Source organism: Crocuta crocuta, unplaced genomic scaffold (genome assembly GCF_008692635.1).
Source record: "Crocuta crocuta isolate KB4526 unplaced genomic scaffold, BGI_CrCroc_1.0 scaffold422, whole genome shotgun sequence".
Classification (NCBI taxonomy): domain Eukaryota; kingdom Metazoa; phylum Chordata; class Mammalia; order Carnivora; family Hyaenidae; genus Crocuta; species Crocuta crocuta.
Window position 1 is genome coordinate 1,099,303 of NW_027529554.1, and position 22,625 is coordinate 1,121,927.

A 22,625-nucleotide genomic window follows, 5' to 3' on the forward strand; every position below is an offset into this window, starting at 1 on the left:
TCTTTATTTTCCATAATAAGATTAAAAATGATCTCTGAGGAAACACTTGGATCCTATATGAAGGTACTGTGTATACAAAATCAGGAACATAAGTAATAATTTGGGGAAAAAATAGGCAATCACCATTATGGATTAAGACTATAAAATGATCACTTTCTGCTTTGAGAAATAGTTTTAATTATCCATTAAGAAACTAAAGAAGGACCCATACATAGATCAATAAGTGTTATTTTCTTTGAAAAAATGTTTTTTGTTTATTTATTTTTGAGAGACAGAGAGACGATGCACAAGTGGGGGAGGGGCAGGAAGAGAGGGAGACACAGAATCTGAAGCAGGCTCCAGGCTCCAAGCTGTCAGCACAGAGCCCGACATGGGGCTTGAATCCATCCAAAGCAGGATGCTTAACCAACTGAGCCACCTAGATGGCCCAAGAGTTATTTTCTGTTGCATTGCACATCATGTTGTGGCACATATTAACTTTGATTTTGGTTTCTTTAACGTATGGCAGTACACAAGACCAGCTTCCGATGTCAATATGCTAGGGGAAATGATGTTTGGCTCGGTGGCAATGAGTTACAAAGGCTCCACTTTAAAGATACACTATATACGGTGAGTTTGAGCTTCTTTTTCTACTATTGTGAAAAATGGAATGGTGAAGCTGCTTTCTCAATTCAAAAATACTTTCTCCCCCTCCTTTTTTTTTTCTTCTAGTTCTCCTCCACAACTGATGATTAGTAAGGTATTCTCAGCTAGAATGGGCAGCTTCTGTGGGAGTACAAATAAGTAAGTGTGGGATTTTGTACCAATCCACCCCCTCATTTTTTTTAAGTGGCTGTTTCTGGAAAGAGTCGTTCTTTGAGAGCCATAAGGTTTTTAGAAATGAGAAGTGCTAACAGTCCACATTAACAAAAGGATTTTTTAAATGGCCATTTTCCAGTATATAATGTGTATGAAAAGGCTTTTGACTTTATTAGCTGGCCTTAAAGACAAATGCCTGTTTATTTCCCAATGCTATTTTATCTTAAACAAAACAAAACAAAACAAAACAACTGGTTGGTTAGTTAATTTATTTCTAAAGAAATGAAGTACATAGTGTGTTCTTCCAGGCTGCCGGGCACATGTATGGCGGGCTGGGCGGTATGTGCTCACCGTCTATTCAGCTGTCAGTGTCGCCTCTCTGACTGCTGGGTGCCTGGGCCAGGCGATACCCTGACCTTCACTCCTGAGTTTTTCCTCCTCTAATTTTATACTTCTTTGTAACTAAGAAAACTGATGTGTCCAACTTTAACTCTAATTCTGGTACATTTGTTCATATATTTTGAACTTTTCAAACAAATACTTCATATGCTTCATTTTTGAGTAAAACAAAACATTTGCTTTACTTTGGTAAATTTGAAAGAAGTTTGTTATAAATTAAAGGGGTATTCTTAGAGGTCAAATGAAAGCAGTTCTTTTTTTATAATCTTGGGAAATTAAAAAATATTTTTCTTTGTAGATTTGGTACCTTTGAGTAATTTTGCTTACTCTTAAAAAAATAATGAATTTAACTTGTTGAAGCATTTAACATTGGACTGGCATCACTTAAGTCCATATGGGAATCGGTGTTTTTTCTTCTGAGATACTCTTTTTCGGACCCTTTCAGTTATACACTAATTCCCTATACTAGAATATCGAGCTCAGAGTTAACCAAAAATTATTTTGGCCCTATTAATGTTATATTCTTCTTGAAGTTTTGATACTTGTTTTACTTGTTAATAAATCAAGTAAATTATTAAAATTGGCTTCTCCCACATTTGTGTTTATGAGTAAAAGTCTAATGTCTTAGATGTTGTGAAGTCAAACTCCTATGGGAATCATAATTGCTGTTATATTCTCCACCTGGAACAAGTGACTTGCTCATAGGTGTTAACTAAGAGTTAAGATGAATTTCATTTTGAAGGTTTATGTAAAATCACCCTTGAAATGAATGGTAACATCTTGAGTGTCAGCTGCTAAAACACAATTTAGAAATGAATAGCAATATCCTGGGTGTCAGTCACCAAAGCAAAATGTGTAGAGTTCCATGTCACATTATATAATATGGAATTGTTAGGAATGCATTCTTTAGTTTTATAGGTTGGACTGCCTCCAAAAAAGCTTTTCTTGTCTTTTCCTCCAGCAAATCCCCCTAAAGTTTAGTTTCCTTTGGTAGATATGAGACTTTATTCATTTATAAAGAAAAGTCAGAGCAACTGGTAAGTTGTCTGCTTTTGAGAGTTTGTTAGAAAACGGTGTTATTGGGGCTCCTGGGTGGCTTAGTCGGTTAAGCGTCCGACTTTCGCTTAGGTCATGATCTCGCGGTTCGTGGGTTCGAGCCCCGCGTCGGGCTCTGTGCTGACTGCCAGCTCGGAGCCTGGAGCCTGTTTCGGAGTCTGTGACTCCCTCTCTCTCTGACCCTCCCCTGCTCACGCTGTCTCTCTCTCTCCTAGAAATAAATAAAACATTAAAAAAAAATTAAAAAAAAAAAAGAAAACGGTGTTATTCACCTCTTGATATTTTTCTTCTCTCTCTCTCTCTTCCCCTCCTTCTCTGGATGTAGCTTACAAGACAGCTTTGAATACATCCACCAGGATCCTAATTTGGGAAAACTGAACACAAATCAGAATAACTTGGGTCCTTGCCGTACTGGAAGTAACCTAGGTAAACTCAGCCGCATAACTGGGCTCTTTCTTTCTGAATGCCACTACTGTGGGCGTGTGTTTTGCTTTATTTGAGTTTGTTGTGTTGTTTTGTTTTTTTTGCATTATCTTTAATCTGTGTTTATTTTTGTGTGTGTGTACTGTGTTGGCCCTCTTCTGTGTGTGTCTGTGTCTAGGTCTGCTGCAGGCATGCGGCAGCAAGCTGCTGCAGGGCGTAGCTGAAGGAGGACCTCTCCGGCTCACCCGGAGTGCTTCTTTCTTTGCAGGTTTGTGTGGAATGCTGAGAACAGTGTGACCCACACACATATTAGTAATAATTCTTGTGCAGTTTCTTAGAAAAAAAAAATCCTATTTGGTGCCTCTCGAGAAATCCCAGGGGCTCTTGAGATATTAGTTTCAAATGCAGCCAAGTGCACGGTGTTTTGAAAATTCCACCAATGGACCTCTATTGTAAGTGTCTTTGCTAATACCCTAGCATAAGCTGATTTTGATCTGAAATGAGCCCTTAGTGTTTCTAAGAGGATTATTTTTTTTTTATTTTCCTGGGCCTCTTCTGCTGGTCTGAACTGTTTTCCTTTCCCATGGTATACTTCTATCCATTTATTCACCTGCATCCCACCTGCACAGAGTTTCTCCAAAAGTCACCCTAATAAGAGCATGGAAGACCTCTTGCTCTCTTTCTCTCCTTTTCTTTTCCTCGGCTGCCTCATCTCTCTCTCTCTACTCTCCTAGCATTTAAGTTGTTTAAATGCAGTTTCTAGGTTCTTTACAGGTATAATCATCTCGGTCTCTATGGGTAGGTAAATTCTTAAATTTAACTAGCCTTGCTAGCTGATGCTGTTGAATGTCGTTGAAGTCTGGCATGATTAACAAGTGTGGGGAATCTTCATTACTAACATTAAAGGTTATGTTTATGGCAAATGGTATTCCTCATTCTGTTCTTTGTAGCGGGAAGTATGCTAAGCACTATTAGTTAACTGACATGCAGATGAAACTGACACCCTCCCACCTACTTAGAGTGAGGCTAACATGTTTATATGCTCTCTTTAAAATGATGAAAATAAACATTCTTCAAAAACTATCTGGAAAGTATAATAATCAAGCAGGACCCTGGGCTTCTCACACATTGTAGAGCTTACTATAGCAATATGTCTTCTACCCTCCAGCTCAGTATGTGTGATGAATGTGAAGCATTCCTAGAAGTCTGTAATACTTTAGAGTGTTTTCTAAAATTCATGCCAGGATATAAGTTTTTGTCAGTAACTCTGCAATAGCACTGGGTGTATATGGAAAAGAAATGGAGGAAGAAATATTAAAAAATGAATGTGCTTTTTATCTGCCAAGAGAGTGGGTAATAAACAGGGAAACACTTTTTAAATTTATGAAATGATATTCAAATATTTCTGTTCCCTAAGTTGCCTATAGTTACTAATAAAACTGATTATAAAGCATTTTGAAAATACAGTGCTATTTAAATATTACTGATGAAGAAAATGGCTGGAAGTACCTGCCTGAGAATGTTTGTTCATTGTATCAACTGCATGAATAGTTTATTATTCAGTTTGTTTTAGAAATAGGCATCACTCCAACAAGTTTTTATGCTACAGTAGGTTAAAGACAGGTAATTACTTGGTTCTGTTTTTAGTCTCACTGTTGTTTTTTATGTATTTAATTTTGCTTTCTGGTTAATCTTTATATATAAACATATGCCAATCATCAATAACAGTAGCCTACTTTTAAATGTAAAAATCACTGTAATGGTTTTTAAACAGCTCCTTCTTTGGAAATTCAGTAACAGTGTTACCTTTTGCCTTTATCTTAGCACATAGCACTCCAGTTGACATGCCAAGCAGAGGACAGAATGAAGACCGGGACAGTGGCATTGCTAGATCAGGTATTTGCACTTCTTTTTATACGTTTAGTTGATAGAGTGAACTGTCTATAATGTGAAGTAGGTGGGAAAATAGAAGACAGGTCTCATCTTCTGGGTGTTTTTCCTTTTCCATATTCTTTTTTTTTTTAATTGATATTTATGTATTTTTGAGAGAGAGAGAGAGAGTGCGAGCAGGGGAGGGGTAGAGAGAGAGGGAGACACAGAATCTGAAGCAGGTTCCAGGCTCTGAGCTGTCAGCACAGAGCCTGACGCAGGGCTCAAACCCACAAACCATGAGATTGTGACCTGAGCTGAAGTCTGACACTTAACCGACTGAGCCACCCAGGTGCCCCGAAGACAGCAGTTTTGACTGAGAGTGATTTTGGTTCCATGCTGGTACCCATTTCTTCTTGCCTGGAAATTTAACCATAACAAAACTAGCCCCAGTGCCAGCCAAGTTCAAGTGCCCCCCTGCCCAGGGCAGGGAGCTGAGCTTTGGGACACTGAGATCTTCAGTGCTCATTCACAGCCTTTGAGGAACTGATGTACTGATGTAGCTCAAAGCTCAGCTACTCCTCTGGTGAGAATGCTGACAGTGCCCCCTAAGGAATGGGGAAATTATCCTAAGCACCATTAAATACACATAGAAATTTAAAAAGTTCTTTTAGCATTTCATTAGTTACTCTTTACCTTCTCAGATTTTATGTTTGTACAAAAGTTGCTATAAATGAAAATGATACAAGTCTAAGCAGCAGGAATTACATTTTTGATCAAGGGATCACTGCCCAAGTTTACAAAAAAAGATTATGAAGATGAAAAGCAATCAGTTATTTTTATTTAACCATAAGTAAAGTGTGGTGTGCTTTATATATGACATATATAAACCAAATAAGGGGATCCAGCAAGAAATGACATTTCATTTAATAACTCAGGAGCAGAATTGTACTGAGTGGGATGAAGGGCCCTGTTACCACACAGAAGGAACTTGAGGACTCCTTTGAGCTGTGTCTAAGGGCAAGAGCCAGACACAGAAATGAAAGGAAGGTGAGGACAAAAAGCATCTGAAGCACTGACTGGCGGGCCTGTTTGGTGAAGATGCCGTGTATCACTGGTAAAACCAGCGGGGTGCTCTTAGCCTTCAGTGGAAGGCAGAGGCTATGTGTCTTATATCTGTTCATCAGGCAAAAATAAAAAACCTCACCCACCTCCAAGGTCTTCATTTCTAGATCACGGCTTCACTGCCCTTCCTCTAAGTGCAGAATCTACCTCAGATCCAAAGCACAAATCAAAAATCATAGCAGAAACATATGCAAAGGCAGAAACCAAGAGATCTTAAAAGCAGTATTAGAAAAGTTTAAGGCTTGAAGGAATGAGAGAAGGGGTAGCCAAGATAAAAGCCAGATCAGCCTGACTCTGGGACAGAAGAAAGGGTGACTGGTAGGCTCTCCCACAGTGGTAGACGAATTTACTTCTGCAGAGAACTTTCTTCCTCTGATTTTATATTCAATTATCAACAAGCAAATTCCCAGTAAAATTGGCTCAAGGAAGCCTCCTTTTAAAAATAAATTTCTCACGGGGCACCTGGGTGGCTCAGTCGGTTAAGCATCCAACTTTGGCTCAGGTCATGATCTCACAGTTCTTGAGTTCAAGCCCTGCCTCGGTCTCCATGCTGACAGCAACAGAGCGGAGCCTGCTTGGGGTTCTCTCTCTCCATCTCTCTACCTCACCCCCACTCACGCACGTAATTGCTCTCTCTCTTTCACTCTCAAAATAAATATATAGACTTTTAAAAAGTAGTAAAATAATCAGAAGAACGATATGAGAAAAACTTTAACAGGTATTTTCAAACATTTTTATTCAAGTGTTTTAAAATGAACCTTCACTGTAAGAATACACATCATCATAGTATTCAACTAGGACATGTGTTTTGGCCACTCTGCAGGTACAGGGTGGACCGCACCCAAAATTTGGTCCAGATGTCAAGACTGATGACACCACACACATGCAAGAGGATATGAAAATATTTATCATTCACATAATGACACTCTCTCTCTGGTGAGAGCAGGATGGGCTTCCCAAGCTGGTCAGAAAATGACTCGAGAGGGGCGCCTGGGTGGCTCAGTCAGTTAAACGTCCGACTTCAGCTCAGGTCATGATTTCGTGGTTCATGGGTTCGAGTCCCACGTTGGGCTCTGTGCTGACAGCTCAGAGCCTGGAGCCTGTTTCAGATTCTGTGTCTCCCTCTCTCTCCGCCCCTCCCCTTCTCATTTGTGTATATTCTCGCTCTCCCTCAAAATAAATAAACGTTAAAAAAAAAAAGAAAGAAAGAAAATGCCTTGAGAGACAGGGAAAGGAGATGATCTTCAGGTTTTTATGATGGTTGGGGTGGGGCCAAGGTGAGGGCTTCCACACATGGGTTGAACTTCCTCCTGGTTCCAAAGGAGAGAGCCCCTAGGCTTTCTCATCACCTTGCCCAGATGTGGGGCAGACAAGGAAGGAGTTTGGGGGCAGAAGCTTCAAAGGTATCAGACATCAAAAAATGGAGTCAGACTCTATTACAACGTGGGTCACCATTGAATAATGCCAATTGACATCCCATTTGGATCTGAATTCTTCACTGACTTAACTGATAGAGTGCTTTATAAAGAGTGGCAAGAGTCAAGGGGGGTACTGCTTTGTTTGTCATCTGTGCAGGGGAAAGGCCACGGGGTCCTGATGACCTTGTGTGTATACATGTAGGCAAAGTTTGACTTCAGCTCATGTGAGTCTTGGCGGCACTGCTAGTGCTCCTCTGGGAATACAAGAGAACAGGAGGCCCTCAGGAGCTGCTGGGACATCATCTCCCACTCGCTTTCTGTCTCCCCCAGGAAGTTGTCGTAAAACGTTGTCTCCTCACCTCCAGGATTCAGATAAGGTGTGGAGCTTTCTGCCCTGGCCTCCTGAGACTAGAGGTGCAGACTAGAGAACTGCTGAGCTGTAGTCTACAATCTGCTCCCCGGCACCAGGCCTCCTACAACTCAGGGTGCAAGCAGCCGATCCCTTTCATGTCCTTTTTGGTGTGTGAGGCAGGGATCACTAGCGACTGGCACTTTTGGTTTATTTTTCTTCCCACAGACTCTGTAAGAAACTGTCCCAATCTAAAAACGTCTTGTTAGTCATTGCTGTCAAGTCTTTACTTTGGGCTTTGCCTTGCCTTCAGTATGTGAATCGGCAGTCTGTAATGCAGCTTGGGCAGAACTCCATTTCTTCATTTCTTTATACTTCTCCTATTTCAAGTCAGAGCTTTGGTTATTCTCTGAGAATGAATATTTATTTATCTTCAGTCTCACAGATTTGCTGACTCTTATGCTTTAGTTTTTCCCTTTCTACCTTCACATTCTTATTACCTGTTTAAGAAAAATTAGAATAAAAAACTAATGCAGTTTGCATCTCAAACTATAAAGGGATCTAGAATAATTCTAAACAAAGATGTGTGATATAGTTGTGGGGAGATTTTAAAACTTTATTAAAAGAAGACCTAAGTGAATGGAAAGAGAGAGATGAAGTTTCACAAATAAATATAAGTTCAGTGTGATTTTGATTAAAATTCCTTGTGAAGCTAGACAAAATAACTCTTATTTATATGGAAGAGCAAAGAACCAAGAGAGTTTTTATACTTCCTCAAAGTCTTTGTAGACATTTCATTCTTAGACTGCAGACTATGAAAAGGCATAGAAAGGTTAAATAACTTGGCGCATAATTGTAGAGGCTGGATCACCAAGGCTGGGCTAGAGTTTATGTCCTAGGTAAGGAATTAAAATTTAAGGTATTTTCAATGAAATACTATTCAGTGCTAAAAAGGAATGAGATATCAAGCCATGACAAAATATGAGGGAGACTTAAATTGTATTGCTAAGTGTAAGAAGCCTATCTGAGAAGGCTGCCGACTGCAGGAGTTCAACTGGATGACATCTGGAAAAGGCAAAATCACAGAGACAGTAAGAGGATCAGTTGTTTCCAGGACAGGGGCCAGGGCCAGGGAGGGATGAGCAGATAGAACACAGAGGGTTTTTAGGGAACTGAAAATATTTTGATTGATACTATAGTAGAGGGCATATGTGAGTACATATTTGTTCCAACTCACAGAAAGTACATTAAGAGTGAACTCTGCGGTGAAGTATGGACTCTGGGTGATGATTATGTTTCAGTGTCAGTCCATCAGCTCTATCAAGTCTACCACTCTGGTGAGGATGTTGATCATGGGGCAGGCTCTGTGTATGTGAGAGCAGGGGCTATAGGGAAGGAACTCTGTATCTTCTACTAAGTTTTGTTATGAACCTAGAGCTGCCCTAAAAAATAAAGTCTATTTTTAAAAATTAAAGTGTTTGGAGGCACCTGGGTGGCTCAGTCGGTTGAGCGTGGGACTTTGGCTCAGGTCATGATTTCACAGTTCTTGAGTTCGAGTCCTCTGTCAGGCTCACTGCTGTCAGCACAGAGCCTGCTTCAGGTCGTTTGTTCCTCTCTCTTTCTGCCCCTCCCGGGCTCACACTCTCTCCCAAAAAATAAACAAAATTAAGGTGTTTTGAAATCGTGATGGTGAGGACATTCTGTCTTTTCACTGAAGGAACTTGATAGGAACTTTATTAAAACTTACAATACCTGGGATGCTTTTGAGGACCCCACAGAGTCTTAAAATCAGTCTGTGGTTTGGTAACTACAGTGTGTTAACTAAAATTTGGTTTGCCAATTAACGTATTTGGTTTATTGGAAATGGCATTTTCCTGTCAGACAACAATTACAGCTCTATTAATTGACCTTTAAAAATGTTTCTGTTCTGTTGTAATGGGAAATACAGCGGCTACACTGGAAGGAAACTTGTATTTTTCAAGTGTTCAAGCAAAAACTCTACGGGAAGTACTGTCAGTGTTAAAGTAAAAAAAAAGATGATTACTGTGTTTTGGATGTAGCAGCCTCTGTGTCAAGTGTTAAAAGCGTTCAGGGTCAGAGCTGTGCTACTGCTGTCCACCACCACCGCCTCACTACTGCCACTACCACCACAAACCAGCAACAACAACAAAGAGAATTTTTTTGAAATGAAGGTAGGAGGAAGAAGAGAAAATCCAAATGTTCTGTATACAGCTTTGGCCACAGGAAACTTTTAACAAATTCAGACTTTGAATTCTCTATAGCAATTTGTTTCTCTAATGCTTTGTTTTGTCATAATTATCGATTGAGACAGACATCACTGTTCTTCCCATAACCATTTGCTCACTCTTCATGCAGCAACATTTCTTGAGCCTCTTATGTGCCAGGCATTTTCGTAGCATATGATCGTTGAGCTCATGGAGTTTATATTCAATAGAGGAAGCACAGATAACAGATAGTAACATGTAGGTAAGCACTTACACTGAGGACAAATAAAACATATGGGCTGCTCATGGGAGGCCTCTCCAGGAAGGTGAAGTTTACAGCTGACTGGGTTGCTGGTGGTCACAGGCTCCGTGAAGATCAGAGCAAAGAGCATTCAGGCATGGGAACAGCAAAGGGCAGACACCGGGAGTGGAAACAGGCTTTGGAGCTTTGTGTATAAGGAATAGCAAGGGGGCTGGAAGGTAATAAGAGGGCGTGGTATAAGATGAACTTGGAGAGGAAACAAGGGGCCTAATCACATTAGCATTTTTTTTTTTTTTTTTTTACTATGATGGGATTGTTTCCAAATACACACAGACCAGTGTCAGTCCAGGCTGCAGAAGAGACAGAAGAGTCTAGCCAACTATCAATTGCATTAAATGTTAATGGAACAGATACTTAAATCCACCCTTTTCTCATGAAAATGGCAGTGAGTTGTAGGCCAAAATTAGGCCTGTTCTTCCATTTGAGAGTTATTACCTAAATTTATAGCTTCCTATTGTGTGTGATCAACAGTGATATACCACAGTACTTTAACATAAAAATCATATTAAGTAATATTAACATATTTTGATAAGGGAGATGCTTGATAGCACTAAGCCAGCACTTTAGCTTAATATTTCACTTGTCAACCATAAAAATTTTTATTCAGTATTTTGTAATGAGAAAAGGATTATTCTCTTCTGTTTTTTATTTTAAATTTTTCCATTCTTTTTCATGTGTTTATTACAAGTCCTAGGTTGTTTTCATAATTAACTAATCAGAGATAATAATGCTGTAGTACTCCAAAATGTCATATACTTAGCTTTTCTGTTCCAGGAGTTATCAGAGGGAGTAAATGGCTAGCATTCATTGTGGGGGCTAAGTATTTTACATGTATCGATTTGTTTAATCCTCACAGGAACCTTATGAAATAGGTCAGTGCTTTTCAAAGTTTTCTTTTGTTTGTAGTTCATGCTAATTAATGCATTTAATGTTATGATCCAGTAACAAACATCTTTATATATAACAAATAAAAGTTTTGTCAGTTAATAATTAGCATTGCAATATGCTCTTGGTTTTTTTCTTTTTTATTTGTTATTTTTTTATTTAAAAAATTTTTTTTAATGTTTTATTTATTTCTAGGAGAGAGAGAGANCAGAGCCCAGTGCAAGGCTCAGTCTCACCAACTACAAGATCATGAGTTGAAATCAAGTCGAAATCAAGAGTCAGACACTTAACCAAATGAGCCATGCAGGCTTCTGCTTTGCTTTTCTTTCTTTCTTTCTTTCTTTCTTTCTTTCTTTCTTTCTTTCTTTCTTTCTTTCTTTCTTTCTTTCTTTCTTTCTTTCTCTCTTTCTTTCTCTCTTTCTTTCTCTCTTTCTTTCTCTTTCTTTCTCTCTTTCTTTCTCTCTTTCTTTCTCTCTTTCTTTCTCTCTTTCTCTCTCTCTCTCTCTCTCTCTCTCTCTCTCTCTCTTTCTCTCTTTCTCTTTTCTTTCATGTTGGTGTCAATTCACTAGATAATTCACAACTCACTGGCAGATTGCAGTTCTCATGAAAAAATACTGAGGTATGGTACTTTACTGTCCTCATTTCACAATTGAGAAAGCTAACAGGTTAAGGAAACTGCCCAAGGGTTACATGTTACAGTGGGTGAGTAGCAGAGGTAGGACTTGAACCAAGAACCTGGGCTTTTACTCAGTTTACTAAACTGAATTGTAAAGCAATACATTTAATTTCCAGAATAAATTTGGCCCTCAGAATCATCTCCATCTTGCTTCTGTGACGGAAAAAAAGTGTTTATAAAACAAATACTACCCCTCAGCCTTGTCTTCCATCTGCCAGGAAGTTGAATTGATCCACATAAGTCAGGGGGAGAGACAGGGGACCCTAAAGATTTAGGAATAGGGAACGAAGAGCTTGTGTGCCTTATAGGGGACTTTTAGAACTTGAGGATGGGGCACAAATGTCTAATTGGGATTTTTTATTAAGCAATTTTGTGTGATTTTGAGGAAAAACTCTTTTCTGTCTCCCTTAAAAATTCTCAGGAAGATTTCCCACCACTGGTACTTCAAATATGGATCTGATCTTGGACAGTTAAGTCCAACCTTAGGGGTGAAACCAAGCAGAGCAGAGGCAACCTGTTGGGGCTGGCCACATCTGGGTGATACTTATTCACTAATGATTTATTAATTGCCTACTGTGTTCAAGGAGCTGTCCTGGATACGAGGGATGCAAAGATGATTTCGATCTACCAAACACATTTGTTATGACTACTAACTAGATTAGAAGAAAACTGTGTCATGCACCTCTGCTGTGAATAGAGCTTTGAGCCATTTTGCATCTAATGTTGTAGCCTGGCAAGTTCACTGCTATTCACATAGACTTGAAGCTCCGTGCAGGCGGATACGTGTCTGTTTTGTCCACCAGTGTCTCCCAGCTGCCTGGCACAGCACCTGGCACATTGTATACCCTCCAGCATTTGCTTATTGATTCTTGTCTAACAGCCAAGTAACTCCTGGGGTATTTAAGAGATCAGGTCAGGGAGTCCGGTTATTTACATCAGCCTATAAAAGCGTAAATTAAAATGTAAAACTTTACATGGGGAAATGCCTTATCAAGTGATATCCATGAGCATAATATAGTATGTGTCCTGAAATCAATTTCCTTTGTCCTGTGATTTGCTTCTGAAAACATTGGCCAACTTTCAACATAGCACCCCATTTTCTTTTCTGCTGGACTGAAGTGTCTAATTCCTTAGCCCAGGGAAAGGAAAAGGAAAAAAGTCTATCTTCTTTCATTCTTCCAAACGAGTAGACATGCATCAAGCAACTCTGCTTTGTAAGAATGCCTTTGCCTACCCTGAAAGGGACGGGTCCGTCGCTGCCTCTTAAAGAAGTCTGGGCTGACATGTCAGCTTACACTGAGAGCCTAAGTGTAGGCATTTAATACATTGCAGCAAAAAGAAGCAGAGAGAGGCTCTGAGGCAAATAAGTAATCCAAGCAGAAAATATATTTAAGACTAGAGGTTGCTTTTTCACAGCCAAGGAAGTGGCGATGGGGAGCTGGTTGCTGGAGGGAAGGAGCATAAATAAGTTCTGGGTGTTTGGAGATAGGGGGTTGGGAGAGAGGATACTGTGCAGACTAAATAATTATTTACCTAGACTTCCTCTCAAAATAGACAATGAAGAAGTAGTTAAGAGGAGAAAATATATGTCTGTAAACATTGTATATGACATTAGTTATCAGGTAACAATATTAACAATTGTGATGTGTGGACCATTGTATCAGAAATCTGCAACTACATTCTGACTTAATTAGTATTAATTATGTTGACTTTTTTAAAAATTTTATTTCTAGAAGAGAGAGAGGAGAGAGAGAGGGAGGGTCAGAGAGAGAGGGAGATACAGACTCTGAAATAGGCTCCAGGCTCTGAGCTGGCAGTCAGCACAGAGCCTGACGCGGGGCTCGAACCCACGAACCACGAGATCATGACCTAAGTGAAAGTCGGACGCTTAACTGACTAAGCCACCCAGGTGCCCCAATTATGTTGCCTTTTTAACGTGGGGCCTGGTATTGATGCATTTGCTATGTCTATAATCCCTATGTTTTAAATTTATTTTCCTTTTTCAAGGAGGTTTTCTTTGTTAAGAGGGAAGTCATAAGTCTCCCCCTGCTGGATATGGCTGGTAGAACCTGAAAATTTAGGTCACTTGGCACGTATGTTTTTATGTAGCTACAGGAGGATTCATTTACCTGGACTCTCAGCTTTCAAATTTTCTTCCCTACAGCCTCACTGAGCAGCCTTTTGATTACGCCTTTTCCATCTCCAAGCTCCTCCGCATCCTCTTCCAGCAGTTACCAGCGCCGCTGGCTTCGAAGTCAGACCACAAGTTTGGAAAATGGCATCATTCCAAGGAGGTGAGTTGCAAGTTTGCTCTTGCTGAGGAAGGTACTAATTGTAGGCAGCTCGAAGAAACTGGCAGGGCTCACCTATTGTCAGTGGAAAAAGAGCTAAGACTTCCTGATTAGCTCCAGCTTAGGCTGAAAATTTATAAGTGGTTAAGTTTTATAAAAAGAATAAATATAAAAGCCAAACAACAGTCTGGTTTGGAAGACACTGGGGCATATCTGGGTCGTTGTGCCGTGGATGAGCAGGACTTGGTGTTAATTTAAAGTGAGTCTACTCCCTCATTGAATTGGCTCCCTTCCAGATGTAGCTCTTGTGAGTTAGGGGGTGGAGTAGATTCTCTGGCTTCCTGGGACACCAGTGTGCTCTTTGAAAACCTGTGAACTCAAGGATGGGGACATACTCCTTTCATAAAACTTAAATTCTTATACTACATGATCCCGAATTTGATTATAAAGATGGCAGCAAGGTGTATTCTGCCTTCATTGCAATTGAAGTTTAGATCTACAGTTTAGTTGTTTTGCAAAATATGCATTTTTGGCTCATTATGACGTTACGTCTTCCACCTTCTTCTTCCTACAACCTAAAGCCTTAAAGGGAATTAACATAGGTTGTACCTATAAAAATTCACATGTAAATTAGTTGATTTAGTGAGTTGGCTAGTGATTGCCATGTGTGGGAACCTGTGAGGGTGTAAAGATGATTCAGTTACATGCCTGCATTTGTGCACTACTAGTATAGTTTGCTGACTGATGGGGGAGATGATTTGTATGTAAGTAATGGCATAAGGATATTAAACTGTAGGGCCGCCTGTGTGGCTTAGTCAGTTAAGTGTCCAACTCTCAATTTTGACTTAGGTCATGATCTCACAGTTCTTGAGTTTGAGCCCCACATTGGGCTTTGTGCTGACAGCATGGAGCCTGCTTAGGATTCATATTCTCTCTCTCTCTCCACTCCTACCCTGCTCACATGCACTCTCTCTCTCAAAATAAATAGACATTAAAAATTTTAATAAAAAAAGATGTTAAACTATAAATGTCATGGGCGGGGCATAAAGCACTTTGGGACTTGGAGGAGGAAGAGAACACCTGCTGGTGGTCATGGGGACATGGGAGAGCCATGCATGGAGGAGATGGCGCTTTAAGAACAAGCTGAGAAATCAGGTCAGGGTGTGTGTGTAGCGCATGCCAGGTGGCTTGCTTCTCTTCTGTTATTCTCACTATCCTAGCAAGCTCAAGCAAGAGAGAAACATGGCTGCTTCACTCCCTGAGGAACTGTTTTGTGGTTGGTGGACTTTGGTGTGAGGACAAGTCCTAGGTCTGCCACTCACCAGGTATATGTGACAATGAATTAGTGTGGATCAAAGTGTTGCTTCGGCATCTGCATTATTTATACTAGTGCCAGCCTCACAGTGTTGCTGGGGGAGTTAAATAGATACAGCAAGTCAAGCCGAGCTAGGACAAGACACAGTAAAGAAAATACTTGTCAGGATGATTTATTTACAGTTATTGCCGTCATCGTCATTATCACTACAGTTATTGAGAAAAGGCGTCCCACCGCCCTTACTACCATTACAGCAGCTTCTGGGATTGAAGAAAATTACAGGTCTTAAGAAGCCTTCCACTTTATGCATCTCTCTCTTTTTTAAAATGTTTAATGTTTATTTTTGAGAGAGAGACCAACTGTGAGTTGGGGGTAGGGGACAGAGAGAGAGAGAGAGAGAGAGAGAGAGAGAGAGAGAGAGAGAATCTGAAGCAGGCTCCAGGCTCTCAGCTGTCAGCACAGAGCCTTTTGCAGGACTTGAACTCACAAACTGTGAGAGGATGACCTGAGCCGAAGTCGAACACTTAACTGACTGAGTCGCCCAGGGACCCCTCTGCATCTCTTTACTAAAAATGTTTTTCCATCCCTTCAGGATTAAATCTAAAGTTGAATAGCATTCTCCAACCCACTCCTCTGAAAATTCTTCAACATTCTAATTTGAACTGAGATCTGGCTTTGGAAACTAAAGAATCTCTAATGAACTTATACCTATAATAAGTATTTTTGGTTCAAAAATGAAAATACCCCCAGGGATGCCTGCGTGGCTTAGTTGCTTGAGTGTCCAACTCTGGATTTTGGTTCAGGGCATGATCCCAGGGTCATGGGGTCAAGCCTTGCATCAGGCTCTGTGCTGAGCTTGGAGCTTACTTGGGATTCTCTCTCTCCCTCTCCCTCCCGTCCTCTCCTCTGTTCGCCTTCTCTCTCTCTCTCAAAATTAAAAAAAAAAAAAAAAAAAATGAAAAGGAAATCATTCACAAACCTCAGAGCATTCGCTTTNAATTAAAAAAAAAAAAAAAAAGAATGAAAATGCAGAGCCCTTTTGTTCAAAAAGTAGGGAAAATACTATTAAAAGGTACTAAAATGTAAAGGTTTTGAAAATTATTTTACTTACAAACAAAATATAATAATAGGGAAACAAAGTATAAATTACAAAAATAATATTTTGGCATCATAATTTTACATAATAATGCTATATCTTGATTCATCGTAAGACTTTTCTGGCTCACTTTTCTATATTCATTTGTCAGGTTACCAAAATTTATACTTTTTAGCAACTTTGCTTTCAATTGATAATTGAAAGCAGCATTAGTCACTCTTGGCAAATGCGAGATGGCAAATGATTTTTGACAATTTTTTATTTTGAGAAAGATCTTTCTTCTGATGTAACTGTTACTGGAACTTTATGTGTTATGAAAACATTGGATTAAGTTTCTGATAAACTTTCAAAATATAAATTTCAGTGCATCCAGATCTGATGATTCTTGTGGAACAGTTTTTCTAAAAAGATTTTAATTCTTCACACAAATCCATTTTGTACAAGACTGAATTTAATTTTAAATGTAAATTTATACAAAGTTATTTTAATGTCTCCTCTGACATTTTCTGTAACTCATGAAGGTCTTACAAGAAACTGAAAGTATCTTTATGAGTTGTATGTAATTCCAAATGACTTTTTTCATTCTATCACTGCATCTTCAGTTATAAGGAAAATTTCTTTAAAAAAAAATTTTTTTTTAACATTTAATTCTTTTTGAGAGCCAGTGAGTGGCAGAGCACAAGTGGGGGAGGAGCAGAGAGAGAGGGAGACACAGAATCCGAAGCTGACAGCTCAGCGCCCAGTACAGGCCTCGAACCCACAAACTGCAAGATCGTGACCTGAACCAGAGTTGGATGCTTAACCAACTGAGCCACCCAGGCGCTTCAGGAAAATTAATTTTAAATAGGCTTTCTTATTAATAATTTGTTTATCTGAAGCTTCATATGAAAAAAAAAAAGGTAACGGGTTTTTTCTCTGTCCGGTGCAAATATCTTTACATTTAATTTCTATTTCTTTGCCTGTAGATACTTACTTTGTAATGTTGCAGTAGTTTTCAAAACCGTAGCTGGTAAACTGTAAAGAATCCTGATTACTCCTAGATGTGCTTTATTGCAGTGTCTACTGTGGGCGCTTTGTGATAATTCACCGTCTTGGGTCTTGGGTCAGAGTTAAATATTTGTGCAGACTCTCCAGGGACAGGCCCTGATGATGGATGGGCAAGCTGGCCTCGCACCGTGGGTCATGGCACTACCCAGGTCCTTCCTCTCCCCCATGGCTGTGGCTGCTGCTGTTGCTGCTGTCACAGCCACCAGTCTGGGCCGAGATCCCAGGCTTGCTGCCCTGGGCCTCCTTCTGCCCTGGACTGCCCAGACGTGTGGGCGTGTGCCTGACTGCCTGGCTACTTGCTCAGTGTCTGGGCCGCATGCCCTTAAACCTGAGTCCACTGTGCACTCTGCAGCCTGGTGTCTTCACTGCTCACTCACATGCTTCATTGTCCCATCAGACTTTACCTACAGAACACACACTCAAAGAGAAAATTCCTAAGAATTCAAGATGGCAACCGCAAAACATTAAAAGCAAGCCTGGGCCCCATCTGGGAACAGGGCTCCTGTGTGAGTGGGGTCTCATGCCCGTGAAGCTGGTACCCAGAGAACGTAAATGCGGCTGACATTTTGAATTGATCACTGTGCCTATGGAGCCCTTCATTTAAGATGTTGCAGTTGATTTCTTACTTTTGGCAGGAACGGGGATAGGAAAAGTAGTTTTTTATGCTAGACAGGAGAACCGTGGGTACCATAAATATGATTGCCTCTGGCTTTGAGAGAAGACGCACAGTAATCAAAAACTTCCTAAGAGCTAAAGATAGAAAGGATGATTTCACAATCCTTACCAGTTGGCTCTGCACTGGATACTTATGTCTCCAGGCCCCCTGCTGTGCCAGGTGGTAGATTTTGGTTACTGGTTGGGGAGTCGGGCTTGGGGAATTAACCAGCTGGTGGGAAAGTACCCTGTGACAGAAGAGACACTGCAGAGATTTCATCCCTTAGTGAAGCTCCTGAAACCTTAAAGGACCAAGGCATTAAATATCCCAGAAGGGCTTTTGATTTGAATCATTAAATTGAACCAGCCGTATACAGTTGCTACAGGTTTGTTCTCTGACTTACAAAAATGGCAGTTTCATATGTTCCAATATAATACAGTACTGTGTGACCCGATTCGCATGGTTGGTCTAAGACTACAGAATGAAACTCTGTTGCTTTAGAATCCAGGAATGCAGTGGAGAGAGGGACAGCTGGGTGGCTCAGTCGGTTAAGCATCTGATTCTTTTTTATTTTTATTTTTTTTACATTTTTAAAAAATGTTTTTATTTATTTTTCAGAGAGAGCATGTGTACATGAGTGGGGGAAGGACAGAGAGAGAGATAGAGGGAGACACAGAGTCCAAAGCAGGCTCCAGGTTCTGAGCTGTCAGCACAGAGCCGGACGCAGAGCTTGAACTCCTGAAACTGTGAGATCATGACCTGAGCCCAAGTTGGACACTTAACCGACTGAGTCACCCAGGAGCCCCAAGCATCTGATTCTTGATTTCTGCTCAGGTCATGACCTCACGGTCATGAAATCGAGCCCGAGTAGGGCTCTGCACTGGGCATGGAGCCTGCTTAAGATTCTCTCTACTTCTATTCTTCAGCCCCACCTCACCCACCCACCCCCAGAAAAGAATTCACTAGCGAGATTCAGTGAAGCAAGTAAGAGCTACCCAAGCTATTGTAGCTGTGGAAGTTTTTCAGAAATTCAGTAGGTGGCACTCTCTGCTATGTTAAGACAGAGTTGGCTATTGTTTATAAGGTAGCGATGAAGACGATGCATGAAACCACACAGGGTTAAGTATTTATTACAATTTCATTATTAAGGACCACATCGGCCAAAGATGAATGGACTGAAATGGTCATTTTACTTTGGGAAAAGAAGAGAAATATGAGATGCCAGACCAAAACAAAGAAGAAGAAGAAAGGGTTGCAAGAAAGTGTTGGTGAATATAATCTCAGAACTTCCTATATAAAACAGAAATAAACTGGTGCAAAAACCAAAGTGATAGTACAGGTAGTTTGGAAAAGGAGAATATTTACCGTATGAAATTTCTTTGTATGAAATTAAGTAAAATTCTAAGATAGGCTCAAGATTTTTTCTTTCTTTTTTTTAATGAGCAGACAATTCGGATCTAGGGATTTTTCAGAGAGAACAGTTGATGAGTTATTATAATGCACAGCATTTACAACAGTGCCTGGAGATCATGCCTCCAGTGGCATGTCTGTTAGTGAGTGCCTATTGCTGGCTTATCAACCACATCTACGTCTCTGGGATCTTGCTTGAAGTTGAGAGAAACAATAGCATATCTTTCCTGAAGTTAGAACAAGATGTCTATCCCCTTTCCTTTAAAGTAAAATGGCTTTCCTGACCAAAAAACTTTTGATATATGTATGTTTTCAGAGACATGGATATGTTCGAAATCACAGGAACATTGTAGGCTATGAGTGAAGCACTAAACAAGTTTAAGATCAAGAGTATGGAGGCCAACTGCCTTGAATGCTGCCAAGCATAAGTAATTGTTTTGTTGTAATTTGTGGTAAAGAAAATAGAGGAAGCAGTACTCTCCCATATTCGGCAAAGATATGAGACTAAATGGTGAAGTCAGTGAGCAAGAGAAAGTTAATTGCATACTTACCGTGTGCCAAGCAAGCCGCTTTCGTTTGCAATATATTATGTCCTTTCCTTTTGATATCTTTGTAGAAAAAAAGTATTTTCACTTTTGCTGTTCATAGCTATGTGGTGGTTACGCTGTTTGTTCAGAATAGTTAAGTAAAAGGGTTAGGCCATATTTGTGAGTCTTAACCCTTTAGACAAATTGAGTATATATTCATAATATTTTGGCCTCATGATTCTCTTATCATAGAAGCAGTCTCTCAAAAGAACCTTACGGTTTTTTTGTTTTTGTATTTATTTATTTATTTATTTATTTATTTATTTATTTATTTATTTATTTATTTAAGATTTTAACTACACAGAAGAGAGAGAGGTCTTTCTGCTTGGGGGATTGATTTCCCAGAGAGCTTAATTAATTAATTAATTGCATGGCTTAATCTGAGCATTTACTGGAGTAACTTCATGTAATGGATTTAATAGCCTTGGGAAAGTCAGCCTCAACTACCAGTACATTTCCAAACATGATGCATTGGTTAAACAGAATACCATAGGATCATTTTCCTTCTAGTGTTCTTATCTTTTGCTATGTATCAACCAAAACAAAAGGCCTATATTTTGAGTGACCATATGTGTCCCGCCCCTTCCTAAATACCACCAATCTGATGTAAAATAATCTAAGGGATAAAGACTAAGAGTCTAACAAGAGGATAGTTAAGGTTACTTTTAGTTTTTATTTAAGTTTCTTTTCATGTTAAAAAATACCATGTGGTAAGTTGAGGTTTTCATTTTTCATGACAGAGAATTCGAGGAAAGAATGAATTGCACATAGATTAAACTCTTGGTTAAGACTCTGAGTGTTCGGATTAGCTTCTTGAATGGCATCCCTTGGCATTGCAGTTTATCTTCAATGTGACTCTTTGATGCATGGCAACTTTTCAAACTTAATGTTCCTGCAGGTCAACTGATGAGACATTCAGCCTGGCCGAAGAAACCTGTAGTTCTAATCCGGCCATGGTTCGGAGGAAGAAGATTGCCATAAGCATCATCTTCTCCCTGTGTGAGAAAGAAGAAGCACAAAGGAATTTCCAGGACTTCTTTTTTTCTCATTTTCCCCTGTTTGAGTCTCACATGAACAGGCTGAAGAGTGCAATTGAAAAGGTAAGAAGAATGGCATCTAGGGGCACCTGGCTGGCTCAGTCAATACAGCATGCAACTCATGAGCTCAGCGTTGTGAGTTCAAGCCCCATGTTGCATGTGGAAATTACTTAAAGATAATATCTTAAAAAGTGTCAAATAGAGAAGTGATTGTGATGGGGCTTTAAGATGGTAGAATCTCATGGTTTATGATCAGATCACTTTTTCAGAGAACTTAAATCACCTGCCACAGTAATAGATCCTTCGGTACATTGATATTAGATATCAGATATTAGATTGTCTTAGGAAAGGAAATTACTGCTTTCTGATGACTTAAGTCATTACTACAATGACTGTTTTCTTTATAAGATTATTTTATTAAGAAAAGCCCAGTGGTAGACAGTTATAAAGGAATTTCTTCTCAGAGGGTAATTTGGTTTCTTTTTTCTTGTTCAACGAAGGCCATGATCTCCTGCAGAAAGATAGCAGAATCAAGTCTCCGTGTCCAGTTTTATGTCAGCCGTCTGATGGAAGCTCTGGGAGAATTCAGGTATATTGACAAAGTCTGGCAAATCCAGCAGGGTAAATTTATAAGTGGCAGTAGCAGTGGCAGCCATGGATCTGGGGATGCATAGGGACATTACTTGGAAGAATGTAGGGGCTGGCAATTATTGGTCACTTTAGCAGCTCCTTCCTTCAAGATGGAAACCCCGATCAAACGGAGCAGAAAGTTTAAGTCACACAGCACCACGTTATCCACACTACTGCCTGACAGTCTGTGATTGCTTTTAATGAGATGAATGGAGAAAACTAATATTTAGGTGTCTCATAAGCCTGTCCATTATTTCATGCTATCCTCACAAAAGCCCTAGGAGTAAGCACTATTAACAGACCCCATTTTACAGTTGTGAAAACTTGAGTTCAGGGACACTTCTCCAAAGCATAGGTCAAGAGGGGCACCTGGGTGGCTCAGTTGGTTAAGCGGCTGGCTCTTGATGTTGGGGTCATGAGTTCAAGCCCCATGTTGAGCTTCACACTCGGTGTGGAACCCACTTAAAAAAAATTAAAAAGAAACAAAAATAAAAAGAGCAAAGTGTAGCTTTGTATATGTCAGGCAGATATACCTTCTAGCTTACCAGGACAGTCCTTGTTTATACCCAGTGTCCTCTCATAAGTATCCTGATGTGATCACTAAATTAGTGTGTCTTCAATGTCAGTTTTTAATTCATGATCTTTGTATTCTGGAGACTGGTTTTCTATAGTCCTTGGTACTAATATCTGGGTAGGAAGGTATAGTATAGAGGGTGGGGTTCTCCTTCACCATGTTGACCCTTGGTTCTTGCAGCATTTCTTTGAGCCAGTTTCTCAATGGGGAGTGGAATCATATTCCAAAGTGGTCATGAGCTAGTAAGTCAAAATGTTATTCTGTAGCTGAAAGATAAAAGAATTTTTACAGGGGTGCCTGGGAGGCTCGGTTAAGTGTCCAACTATTGATTTCATCTCAGGTGAATATGTCAGGCAGATATACCTTCTAGCTTACCAGGACAGTCCTTGTTTACACCCATGTCCTCTCACAGTTCATGAGATCGAGCTCTGCCTTGGG

General features: G+C 40.0%; 1 protein-coding gene across 3 annotated transcripts in view; it reads left to right on the plus strand.

Moving 5' to 3' along the window:
- FNIP2 (folliculin interacting protein 2) overlaps positions 1 to 22,625 on the plus strand; it is a 90,385-nt gene that overhangs the window by 31,582 nt on the left and 36,178 nt on the right. Inside the window, exons 4-11 of one of the 3 annotated variants that reach the window (XM_077761461.1) lie at positions 509 to 609; positions 712 to 783; positions 2,579 to 2,679; positions 2,855 to 2,944; positions 4,501 to 4,572; positions 13,710 to 13,839; positions 20,845 to 21,046; positions 21,484 to 21,572. In XM_077761461.1, the coding sequence (XP_077617587.1) occupies positions 509 to 609; positions 712 to 783; positions 2,579 to 2,679; positions 2,855 to 2,944; positions 4,501 to 4,572; positions 13,710 to 13,839; positions 20,845 to 21,046; positions 21,484 to 21,572 (857 nt within the window). The remainder of the gene's footprint in view (positions 1 to 508; positions 610 to 711; positions 784 to 2,578; positions 2,680 to 2,854; positions 2,945 to 4,500; positions 4,573 to 13,709; positions 13,840 to 20,844; positions 21,047 to 21,483; positions 21,573 to 22,625) is intronic. The other 2 variants (XM_077761463.1, XM_077761462.1) reach the window with 2 other exon arrangements.